The 13,643-nt window shown below is 27.8% G+C and overlaps 1 protein-coding gene across 2 annotated transcripts in view; it reads left to right on the top strand.

Annotated features, from left to right (window-relative positions):
* LOC107454822 (xaa-Pro aminopeptidase 1) overlaps positions 1 to 13,643 on the top strand; it is a 138,090-nt gene that overhangs the window by 59,109 nt on the left and 65,338 nt on the right. For both annotated transcript variants that reach the window (XM_071187627.1, XM_016072127.3), the window contains 2 exons: positions 7,694 to 7,844; positions 10,636 to 10,680. In XM_071187627.1, coding sequence (XP_071043728.1) covers positions 7,694 to 7,844; positions 10,636 to 10,680 — 196 coding nt within the window. The remainder of the gene's footprint in view (positions 1 to 7,693; positions 7,845 to 10,635; positions 10,681 to 13,643) is intronic.

Genomic DNA, 13,643 nt, shown 5'->3' with positions numbered 1-13,643 from the left:
GGAAGAAAGGATTAAGATACTTGCTTCTGTTTATAAAAGTAACGTTTTTTAAATTTTTCTTAATCTTTTTTTTTTCAATCTTTTAGTCTGCGGGCTGAATTCATTAATTGTTCAAGTTTGTTCCAATGATTCGGGGGTATTTGTTTCTTTTAATAAAATTATTCAAAATATTTTAGTATTTTTAACTTAATAAAATTCTCCAAAAAATAATTGGTTATAATTTAATTAGAGATTTTATCTTGCACTCTTTTTCTTAAAGGTTTTTTCCAGTGAATTATTTTTCTCAGCAAAGCCAACCAATCGCTAATAGCAATATTGTTACAATTGTATTAATGCTGATTTTTTGAATTTCATGATTACTTTTATTTTGATATTTCCGAAATTGTTTCTCTTTTTACATTAAAAAGCTGACAAAAACCAAGGAATGTATGGAAAACATGTTAAATGATATATCAATTTAGAATGGAAAAGAAAATTTATTTATATTTGTTTATTAGAAAGAAGGAAAACAAAACTTAGTTTTCTTTTTGTTCTACACTGTACAGGGACAGGTTTCAAATTGGGCAACCACATGAACCAAATTTTGAACTCAATATTACGTAAACAAGGTATCATTTCCCAGGTAAAAAATTTAAGATTTAGAAATAATTATTTTTAACTTATAAATATCAGTTTTCAATAAGTCATAGGCTGTTAAATGAAGGGCAACATCATTTAAAATTTTCAACCGTGGTAAGGGAATCATTAACAAAGTGCAGTTTTTTTTTTAAAAAAAAATTCATACTAATAATAGAAAATGGAAAGAATAATAATTAAAGTAAACTATAACAAAACAGTTTATCTTGCACAAATATGTAGAAACATTTCTCATTTTGATTTAAAAAAAAAAATTCTCACGATACACTTTTGATGTCTTACGTGCGACTCCAAAATACATAATTAATTGTACTGTAACACTAGGATTTAATATAATCAAATTACTTTTTCTGTTTAAAGCAAGATTTTGATAATAATAAATATTTTTATTTTTAATTAATAATTAATTATTTTTACACACCACACAGTCAGACACCACTGCTTTTCTTTTCATTACATTTGTTTTTATTTATTTTCACCTCTTATTTCACCTTTTCTTTATGCAATGAAACAAAATATAAAGAGAAACGCTATAATTTTTCCTTAAGGTTAATTTACAATAATGTATAACCTAATAAAATTTTTGAAACTATTCTGTACTTGAAGTTAATTACGTTGTAACTTGAAATTGATCAATGAAGTTTTAATATATTATTTTAGTTTAATTTTATTTATTTGAGGTAGGCATCTCAGTTGTAATCTTTTTTATTAACAATTTAATTTCACGTAGAACATTTTAAAGTAATTGTGACTATTCCAACAGGAAATAGAAGACAATTTAAATTTAAAGAAGTTATTTAATTAAAATATAATATTTATAACATTAAGATTAAAATTAAAGTAATTTTCTGTTATTATAGAAGGTTATCATTAACTTAAATTTCTATCCAATTTGAGAAATTTCCATCTGATACTGAAGTAAAAAATTTCAAGTTAATTATGTATCATATTTCACAAACAACTGCATAGAATTTTTTATTCAAATGTCAGCTTCAAAATTCAGTCAAATTTACATTTAAATTACAAACAAATTCATGGAGTTTAGACAATTTGTAAATTAATAATAATTTTTTGCTTTCACGCGATTTACATCCGACAGCAACAATTTAATCCATTTAATTTGAACGAACTTATAATAATCAGTTTTTATGAAACAATTTGTTTTTCGTTAGGTTATGATATACTAAATATTTAATGTAAAAATTCGATGATTCTAAACTTTTGTTTTATAAGATAGTTTTTCTAAGAAGTTAATATTAATTTTTTTTCCGACACCATGAAATTGCCCAGATATAAAAACAAAACCAATTGACTCGTCTAAACTAGGAAACCATGTTAGATTGGAATTCTTAATATATTCTAATTTCCATTAAGAAAGTAAAAAAAGGAATAAAATTTAAAGAATTATATCTAGTTTTTTTTTCTTCCTATAGAATATGCAACAAGAAATTGTCAATTTTTCGTTTACAAATACTGAATATATCTTATAATAGTGCTAATTTGAAACAAACAACATTATTTAAACATTTGACTTATGTTTATGGTTTAAAGAAAGAATTTAAGGAAAAGTGAAAGGTAATTTCAATAAATTTTATAAAGAGCACTGTTTGGATAAAATACAGTATAAAATGACTCTACAGTGTAAAGTCGCGTATCCGGAATCGGAGGGACTTCCAGAAGTCCGTATAATGGATTTTTCCGTATAATACACCCCCAAGGTAAACAAAGCTTAAAATGAATTAATAAATGATCTGAATCTAAGAAGCAAAAAATAAATAAACACTATTTTTAAGGGGAATAATGTTTTAGCATTAAAATATCTAATCAATCAAATATAAAATATTAGAAAAAAAATATTATTGCTGAAAATATGGAAAACGAAAAAAATTTAACAGTTATGAAAATATTAATCCGCCATTTTGAACTAGAACGATTCAAGCAGGAAGGGGAAATTCATGTCATTCTGGAACAAAGCTTAAAATGATCTAAATCTAAGAAGCAAAAAATAAATAAACATTATTTTTAAGGGGAATAATGTTTTAGTATTAGAATATCTAATCAATAAAATATGAAATATTAGAAAAAAAATATTATTGCTTAAAATATAGAAAACGAAAAAAAATTGACATATGAAAATAATAATCCGCCATTTTTAACTAGAATGATTCAAGCAAGAAAGGGAAATTCCCGTCATTCATTAAGGTGGGTAGGTGGAGGAGAAAAATTCATTTCCTCCTTATTTGTGAAAGAAAATAAGTGTAAAGAGGAGATCATTTAAGTTGAGGGTGGGGAAGTAACAAATTATTGTTTTCTCTCCAATCATTGGCTATCAATCAAGCATAAAGGCGGGGCACGCTGATCGGGTTCTCTTTATTTTTTCTTCTATGACTGAAAGAATCTGCTAAAGAAAGAATGTTACCCCCTTTTCCCCCCGCCTCCTAAATATTACATGGTATGGGGAAGAACGAATGTTTTGTTTCTCAAGGACGTGTATCCTTTTAGACCTATTCAAATTTTCCATTTTGACTCCCCCTCCACCTTAACGCTTGCCCCGTTTACCCTTTTCCACAGTATTTCTTCTTTCAATAAAAAGGTTCCAGGAAATGCCTCTTTTACTAGCCACCTGCATGGGAAAGGAAGGGGGGAGGGGACTCAGTTGCGGTCTTTTGAAAACAAATCTCCCTCTTTTTCCTACATTCCAAGGGAGGAGCGTCACTAACGGTCACTCAATGGTCTTGGTAGATCTTCACTTCCCCTTTCTGGTGATTTATGGGTTTGATGCATGAATCAGAGGTTCAGTGCAAGCTAGAAAAAAGAGAAAATGTGTCAAAAGATCTTCTTCTTTTTTTCTTTTTTTTTTTAGGAAAGGGGAAGATGGAGAGATGTTTGTTTATTTTGATTGTTAAAAAGTGTCCGGGAAATCGACCCTTCCCAAAAGGGACGTCCGGATATGGGACATTACACTGTATATTGAAGTGTAAATAAATATAAAAATTTATTGGTTTCTAATCACCTGGAATTATTTTCTTTTGATTAATGAAAATATATTAAACAGTACTTATCCAAGGTTGTTTTGGGTTATTGCTATTTGGTACGTTTTGTGCAAATGCTATTTAGCACTTACAGAAAATTTTTATTTATTAAAAGCGTTATTTTCTGCAAGCTAAACATATTGTTTCCTCCACATCTATTCAAGATGATATCTTAAAAAAATAAAATTTTAAATGAAATACTACACTATTATATTGACTAATACACTAATATTGGCACTTTTCTTGTACCTATACTACACTTTAGCCCGAAAAAAAACATGCTGACCTGGAAATCTTAAGATTTATACTGGAAAACCTGGAAAAATCAGGGAAATTTGAAACCTGATTTGAGTGGCCACCATGAATGACTTCAACTAAGCAATACAAATTTGCTCAGATAAAGTCGAAAGATTTTGTTGTATTTCGAAAAACATAAACTTATGAAAAGTAGATCTAGTAACAGTTGCAAGGTGGGTAAATGAAGCATGCATATTTCTTCCGATGTTATAAATAGAAGATCTTTAAAAAAAATGCTGCACCAGTAACACTATGGATAAGAGTGAAGATCATTTGGTTCATGAAGAAACTAGAGAAGATGAAGACATCAGCAGTAAGAATGATGTATAACATCGAGACATTCCAAATTGTGAAAAGTGTAATGAAAAAAATTAATATAAAAAAAACATCGAATTGACTATTAATTTTGAAACTAGCTCTCAGAAAGAAAAAAGTTTTGAAACATATTCTTGAAAAAAATAAATAAATTTTTCAAGAGCTATAGCTGTTAAGTGAGATAAACAATGAAATAAACAATGCATATAAAGCAGAACAAATCTTAAATACCTTTAGCTTTTTGAAATTGCTGACAAATATATTCTCAGAAGAAAACTAAACATTTATGTTAAGTTACAATGTGCTTAGTTAATAAAATGTATTTAATTTCGTATTGAATATAGTGAATAAAAATGAAAAGTGTAAACAAAGAACTTAAATTTTCTTTTAAAAATATAAGTAATTCTCCTTATAATAGAAGCTAAAATATACATGTTCTGTATTAATCACTTACCTTGCTTTTAGTTATAAAGCTCTCAACTTAATTACAGCTTAAGCTGCCTTTTTTAAATTCTTCTTTATGATTAGGTTTTCTTCCACATTTTTTTTCCTTATTATTTTGGTCTTAAAAATTAAAAAAAAATACAAATCTAGAAAATTAACATCTTTGAAATGAGAGTCAAATTTAGAACAGTAAAAGCAAAAACTTCTATCATAAAATGATTGTATAATGCATGTGCATAGAGTGAAATAGTCCCCCCCTCCCATGTTTTCCTCTATGAAGAAGGCAAAGGTATTCAGAAGAGAGTAAGCAGATGTTTGAAACCGTGCATAAATTCTGCTTTTCCTGGAAGTAGAGGGGATTGCTTTTTGTACACAAGATTTTTAAACGAATCTATTATGGCCGCCTCAGATCAGGCTTCATGTGTTGTGAAAGAGGAGGGTTTTTCTTTAGACTTACCATGAAAACAGATAGTTAAGAAAATAACATTTTCCTGAAGAAAAAAAAAAGACAGTGTTTCTAAAGGATGGTGATTTATTTTTACTGAATGGGCAAGTTAGGTGCATTTGTAGTAATCAAGGAGCAGAATTTAGGCAGAACTCTATGACAAATTCAGGTGCTTAATACGAAAATTTCATGAACATAAATATTAATGTGTTATACAGTGGAAAGTCGCGTATCCGGAATCGGCGGGACTGCCCGAAGTCCGTATATTTGATTTTTCCGTATAATTGACCTCCAAGGTAAACAAGGCTTAAAATGATCTGAATCTAAGAAGCAGGAAATAAATAAACATTATTTTTTGGGCAATAATGTTTTAGTATTAGAATGATATCTAATCAATCATAAACAAAATATTAGAAAAAAAATAATTATTGCTATTTTAAAAATAAATATAGAAAACGAAAAAAAATTCAGTTATGAAAATATTAATTGCTCTCTCCGCCATTTTGAACTAGAACGATTCAAGCAAGAAGGAGAAATTCCCGTCATTCATTAAGGTGGGTAGGTGGAGAAGAAAAATTCATTTCCTCCTTACTTGTCATTCAAGTTGAGGGCGGGATTGTGACAAATTCTTATTTTCTCTCCCATCATTGGCTATCAATCAAGCATAAAGGCGTGGCATGCTGATTGGGTTCTCTTTATTTTTTCTTGTGTGACTAAAGGGGATTCTCCCTCCACTTTAACATTTGCTGTGTTTACCCTTTTTCACAGTATTTCTTCTTCCCCTGACACTCAAATAAAAAGGTTCCAGGAAATGCCTCTTTTACTAGCCAGCTGCAGAGGAAAGAAGGGGGAGGGAGTGGACTCAGTTGTGCTCTTTTGAAAACAAATCTCCCCCCCCTTCCTGCATTCCAGAGGAGGAGCGTCATCATCTTAGTAGATCTTCTGTTCTCTTTTCTGTTGATTTATGGGTTCAATGCATAGATCTCTAGAAGCTGAGAAGGGGAAAAACCTGTCAAAAGACTTCGTTTTTTTAAATTTTTTAAGGAGTAGGGAAGATGAAGAAATGTTTGTTTATTTTGATTGTTAAAAAGTGTCCGGGAAATCGACCCTTCCGGAAAAGGGACGTCCGGATATGGGACGTTACACTGTACTCTATTCATATGACTATGCATCTTTTGCGTTGGAATCGCGTGAGTATCAATCACAATATGTAATTTAAAAACAGTATGAAAATTAAGATGTTGAATTTGTAAATTTCTGTGTAGTGTTAAAAGCAATTTCAGGGTGCGTAGCATTTTTAAAATGTGCTTATTTTTGATTTGCATTTCTTAAAAGCCCTTTAAAGTGCTTTTTTTATTCGCAGTTTGTAGAAAGTGCTCAATTTTTTATCTTTTAAAAAAAAGAAAGATTTTTTTCTCTGCCTTATCGATTGTCATTCTTAATTACAAAAACTGCATAATTTTCACAATTATCTCTGCAATATTCATCAAGAACTAGTTATTTTATCATGATTATGTAAAGTTTGCTGTGAAAATGTTATTGAATTTTGTTGATTTTATGTTTATGAATTAAGAACTTTAAACAATAGAAAAAATAGTTTTTATTACTGCACAGATCCTATTTTTTTTTTTTTTTTTTGGAAAGTAATTGAAAATATTTTTGAGTGCTTGAAAAGTGCTTGCTTATGTTTTGTTGAAAAATCTGGATACACACCCTGAATTTAAATCGTATCATTTTGATGAATGTAAGTTACATAGACACCAGATCAATAAATAACTTTAATACCATTGTTGTTGCTGTAAAAATCTAACATCTTATTTAATCAAAATATTGTTCAAACTTAGATAAAAAAAAAATATAATGTAATTTTGGTTTTTCAAAAAGCTTTAGTGGACCATTTCAAATAAAGACCAAGGAGAAAGAATGGTTTATGTTCATTTTTCACAATAATGATGATTGTATCACCATCTATTACATTTTAAAGATAACTAAGTTTTGATAAATTATTAACATGGAAAATCAGTTTCTTGTGAGTTATTACACTTTGAAGATGACCATGCTGAGAAAATACAGCTCCTGTCCACTTTTAGACAAGTGAACAAAAAAAAAGCATTGTAAATAAGAGGATGGGTGTTCTACTTGGGATTGGAGAGAGATTGAGAAGGAAACTTGTCTAACCTGATTTTCAAATTTATTTTTTCTTAACATCAAAAATTTTAATTTTTGTTTTGAAATATTTTGGGGGATTTAAATAAATGTTTGTGATATTCATGTATAATTTTATTTTTACTATTTCAATCGTATGCTAGCTCCTGAAAAGTCTCAAACCTTTAAATTTGATTTTTCACAGAGTCAGCTATCATAAACATAAACTGTTTTTCCTATTTGGTCATAAAATGGCATTACCTCCCTAATTTCAAGTTGCAATCATTAAAATTAAAGAAGTTAGGAACGTTTTTTTGTTCCCATTAAATGTTTTTGCTTGCTTCTAATATTTTTATATAAAAAGCAATTTCCTTTTTAGTCTTTTTATAGATGACTGCAAGATTACTGCGCAGGTTAAACGTCATTTTCAAGAAGGTTCTTTTGATAAAATTCGAATAGAAATAAGGCCCTATCAGTTAATTCAAGAATTTCTAAGTTGGCTTGTCAATCAGCAGCATGACAAAATTTGGGTAACTATTTAATTATATATTATATTTATTAGAAAAAAACTTAATACTGTTAAATGTTATTATAAGCTCTTGAACCTAAGTAAAATTCTTAAAATCAAATTAGTTAATTATTTAATTTTCAATATTTTTCATATCTATAACTTTTCAGTGCAGAATGTCACTATTTATTTATAAACTAAGTTTATATTTTTTTGTATTAGCTCCTTTTTTTAATATAAATATATATTTAACTCTCTTATTCAATCCCATGAATTTTTTTTCTTTGAGTAATCCATAAGCACAAGCTAATCTGTGAGTTAAAAAGGAATTGTTATTTTTCGTCCATAATTTCACCAAACCCATAGAATTCATAGTCAAATCTGACCCTCCGGATAAACTTCTGTTTTCAAAGAGTTACCATTACTCCTAAATATCAAATAATTCTAATACTCCTAAATAACAAAGATCTCTTACTGCCTTTTGCCATTTACCGAACAGTAAGATAAATCCTAGGCCTGAAAAATACTGATCTAGTACCACTGTATCAAGTAACAATTCATGTTTCAAAAGAATTATAAATGATACATAAAAAAACTAAGGTCATTCAATTAATGCTTTTTTCTGTGTCCCACGAATCTCATTAGTTTTTTTTTTATGATCAACATTTCTTTCATTTTGTATTAAATATATATGTTACATATAAAACTTCTTAATAAAAATATATTACCCTATAAAATCAACGATACCATTATAAATAGAATGCTCCTGTTGAGAAATAAATTATTTTTCACCTAGGAACACATGCTTCACTAATTATGATCAAGGCTATAAAAAATGTAATTTTATTCTCATTGTAATAAGTGGGCTAGTTGTGAAGAGTTTCAATTTATAAACAATTGATGGCAAAGATTTTTCTTCTTCTTTGAACTGCTTTGATAATGTCTCAATACAATAATTTTAAGTTTTCTACCTCTGGGGAGGTAAGTGTTGGCTGCTAGGTCAAAAAACTTGACCTGAAATAAGTTATTTTCAAGATATCTCACAAACAGGGCTCTGTATTGAGAAAGTGTTAATCGATACAAAAAATGTAGATAAGTAAATTTTCCATAAATGAGTACTGATGTGATACATTTGTTTCAAATATGCTTACTTGACCTATTGTGCAAGCTTATATGCTTGCTTACTTGACCTATTTTAATTAAATTGTCAACTTTTTAAACAAATTTAAATTTTTGCCCGAATGAATGCTGAATATAAGTAAAAAATATTTGGTTTCACTGTTGTTGGAATAAAAGCTACTTTCTTTATGCATTGAAGGTTTTTTTCTCTAATACATTACAGCCTCAATTAAACTATCATTAGTTCCTCTCTCCATCAAATATTCCAAGGTAAACAGCTATTGAAAAACTTGACCTGGAAAGATACTTTTGCATGTTAACATAAATTTCTAGAAAGCAACAAATTACATCATAATAAATTATAAATAAAAGTTGAAAATTAGAAAATACTGCAGCATTAGCGGCCGGTAAAAGTAGATTTTAATGGTCAATTGGAATTTTAAATGTTTTTAAATGATCTTAAAAATTTGAGACAAAGGTCAATTGCAAGCATTTATGTTTTAATAGTTTGTGAGGAAGTAGAAAAGTAAAAAATAATTTTTGGTGATGTTGTATACTCATTTCACAAAAAGTATAGTCACATGTAAGTTTATTAAATTTTCTAAAATTCTAGGGAATCAACTCTTCTGACTCCTCACCTAAATTAAACTTCCAAAATAAATGTTTAAAAAAAATGAAACAACAGTTAAAATTAATCAACAGCAGTTAATCAAATAGTTCAGAATATTCAAAAATGTCTACAGGAATGAGATTTTTCAGCTTTTTAGCGGATTTCCGCTTTTTTCGCTTTTGTCTCTCGAATTTCAGCCTTTTTATCAAAAACTCCGATTCTCTAAAATTTTCGTTTTTTGAAAAAAATTTTTTTATATAAATATTTTGTTTTTTTATGAAGATTTAGCCGTTGAATTAAAATGATTATTTCTGATTTTCAAAGATAAACAGAAAATTCACATTACGTAGCTGCCAACCCTTTTTGCATTTTTGCTTATTTTAGCAATTTTCTGCGCGGACAATAAGATTTTTTGCATTTTTACCAGTCCACTAGATAGCTCGTATTTTAATATCAAACATCGATTTTCGTATTAACCTGATTTAAAAGTTGAGCCTTATGATTCTTATTCACGCGATTTCAATAACATACATTGCAATTCTTATTAAAAATCCAATATTGAGATCTGTATTTACTCGTTTTTAAAATCTATGTAGCTATTTGTATTCACGCGATTTAGAAATTATGCATCGTGATTTGTATTTAAGCTATCTGAAAATTACGCATCATGATTTGTATTTTTAAATTTTTGAAATCCAATATCGAGTTTCATATTCATTCGATTTCAAAATTCAATATCGTGATTCAGATTCACGTGATTTTAAAATCCGAGATCGCTATTTGTATTCCAGTAATTTTCAAAATCCTTTATCGTGATTCGTGTAAGAAGTAAGTTTTTTTTCTTGAATTAGTTGCTGTAAAGGTGACAGTTTTTCTATCGACGATTGTTGGTATACATAGACATTACAACATCAGCGAAACTGGATTAGAATATGTGTATGTGTAAAATTCAGCTTTTTTACCTTTTGACCAATCTCATCCCTGTGTCTAGTATGCAACTCTGAGTTTAAAAGAAACTGCCTCTTAATAGTGTGTTATATTTGTAATGAATTTTATTTAATTTAGATTTATTTTTAATTTTTAGATTAGTAGAAAATCTAGCTATGCTTTTTTAAAGTTGATTCCTGAAGTAAGTATGTTTTTGTGACATTTTTGTATTTATTTTGGTTTCCATTTCAGACAAAAATATCTTTTTTATTCCAAAGAAAGTTTTAATTTCCATAAGACTGATATCTTATGTTATTTAATAATCGCAAAGCTTTTCTTTGCTTAACTTAACTTTCATTATTACTACCATTTATAAATAATAATTAATGCATGTTGCAATAAATTTTTTTGGATATATTTTAAAGTTTTTTACTGACATAATTTCTTGTAAATTTTCCTCAAATCATCTGTTGAAAGAAATGATTAATTTTACCGATGCAGATAACAGTCTGGAAATTTTTAATGGATACTAAATTCATTGTAGCTGTTTTTGTTATAAATAGATGATGCCAATAGAATCATATTTTGGTATTTTAAAATTTATTATGATGGATATATTTTTCAGTTTCACTAAAATGTAAACAAGCAATTAGCACCAAAAATGTTCCCTTCATATATAAACCAAGGCTACAAAAGTTCAAACTTGGCTGTGTTTATTTCTTAATCGCTCCTTCCTCAAGGTCAGAAATAAACCAATTGTTGCTTGTAAGAGAAGATATTTAAGATATAATTTTCATTGAGATATAATTTTTATTATAATATAATTTTTGAAATCACAGTCGGACCTCTAACAAAGTTGCTAAATCCCAAAAATAAGTTCATTATATGAAAAATTCATTAAACAGAAAATCAATTTTTGAAATACTTTAACAACACAAAGCAGGTTTTAAATTCATTAACATTAGATATAATTAAAATAGCAATTGCCACACCTTTATCTTGTATACTAGTATCTACTATTTATTTATAAATCTTAACAATAAAAGAAATCTGCATAGAAAGCAAGAATAGAGCAAAACGTGTCCAGTTAACACTATCATGCTACATACATTTTCAACTAAAAAAAGCTAAATGTATGTATAAAATTATAGCTGCATATATCATGAAAGTAATTTTAAACATACATTACTTCTTGCGTTCTAAATTTAATTGCTACTGATAAAATCCGTTAATTTTGTCTGAGTTTTTCGTTTGAAATGCTAACAAAAAGGGAAATGGATTTTACTGCTTTCTCTAAAAATTAAGTGACTTCGAAAATCAGTTCAATGTCATTTCCCCCATAAAATGCACTAACAGGAAATTATCTGAAATATTTTGGGAAATAGGGAAAGTGGATCTAAAAAAAAAATCGTTAAATGGAAAATTCATTTTGCTATTTTGAAGTTATTTTACAAAGAAATTTCCAAAATGTTCTTGATTCTTCGAAAAACTTCGCAAACTAGAAAAATTTGCAAAATGGAAGTTCGTTAAATAGAAGTCTGACTGTATATATATTTGTTTTTGTTATGTATATGGCTTTTCGTATATGTCTTTAGTAGAATTTCAGCTTTTTTTTCTTTTCCTTCCGATATCATCCCTGTAAATCTATTCAATAATACTTATATTATTTAAACATTTCATTTTTAATTAGTTATTAATTATATTTCAATTCACTTTCTTTCACCATTTTTAAAGAATTATTGAAATTTTCCATTTATTCATTATTATAATATCACTGAATCATAGGTAGATTCAGCGTATCTGCGCACCTGGAAAGTCATGGATTTCGGTATTGAACGAAATTTGTCATGAAATGTCATGATTTTAAATCCATATTTTAAAAAAATTATGGAAAGTCATGGGTTTAGTTCACCGAAAAATCAAATTTTTGAAATGGAATTTGCCCCTCCCTTTCACAGTTTTGATATTCCAAATATCTAAATTTGTAGCAAAATCTCCCCTCATAGTCATATTCTATTAGAATATAAAATGCTCTTATCCTGTTCTTTAAATATTATGGTATTCTTTCAAAAAATAAAAGGATGAACATCATTTCTACAGCGAATTATCTTTTAAACTACTGTGATTTCAGAATTTTTTTATTTATTATTTATTTTTTTATTTTATCAATTTAAAATTCTAGTTTAGGTGTTTTATGTTGCACTTACTTTAAAGAAGTAATAAAGCAGCTTTAAATAACTTCATATATCTGACAGTATTTTGGTATTTGCTTTTATTTTTTCTCTCACTATTTTATTGCTTCAACTCTTTCGCTACTCTGTTTTTTAATTTTGAAATCAATAAATATGAAGATGCAGAGTATAACAATTTTAGTTATACCTATCATTTTAATTAATGTTATTATAATAATTCTTTAAATTTATTGTTGTTTTTGTGGAGAAAAGAGTAACTTCAGTAAGTCATAAAAAATTATTGGAATTATTCATGAAAAGTCATAGATTTGAAAATCTAAAATGTAGAAGATACCCTGTAGATTAGATAGGTGGTTATTATATAGTTAAAGATAGGTATGTAGGTGATTTTTAAAACTTCTTAAAATTTGTTGTTGGTTTTTCTGCTGCCATTATATTCCAGAAACTGCAGTACTTTAAACACATTTGCTGCCACTCTCACAACTGCACATGATAGTCATTAGAGTGGCAGAAGCCATGTTAAACTTGAACAGGAAAACTTAGCGTCCTACAATTTATATTTGCTTTTATTGCATTGAAATAATTATGCCAATTTTTTATTTCAATAAATTGAAATGAAATGATCTCAAAAACTACTTGCAGTAAAAATAGAAAATTAAAACTATTTTTCACTTATCCTTAGAAATAAGGAAATACGCAATATTTCATAATTACTGCAAATAAAAATTGTTTATACTCATGGTGTTCTGTATTCACTGCCCTCAAAGCTATACAATTTCAGAACTTTTGTCAAATTAGAATTAATTCGACATGTTAGACCATTAAAATCTGCATGTTTCATAAAAATAATTATAAGGGCATGCCTTATCTAAAGCCATTAAACTTTGCCTTATTCTGTATTTATTTGACTTAAGCATAACTTTTATTTATGAACTTAAAATTGTGTCCAAATATTTTCACTTTAATTAACACA

The sequence above is a fragment of the Parasteatoda tepidariorum genome, chromosome X1 (genome assembly GCF_043381705.1).
Source record: "Parasteatoda tepidariorum isolate YZ-2023 chromosome X1, CAS_Ptep_4.0, whole genome shotgun sequence".
NCBI lineage: Eukaryota > Metazoa > Arthropoda > Arachnida > Araneae > Theridiidae > Parasteatoda > Parasteatoda tepidariorum.
The sequence above is the reverse complement of the archived record's forward strand: the minus strand, read 5'-3'. Positions and strand labels throughout refer to the sequence as shown.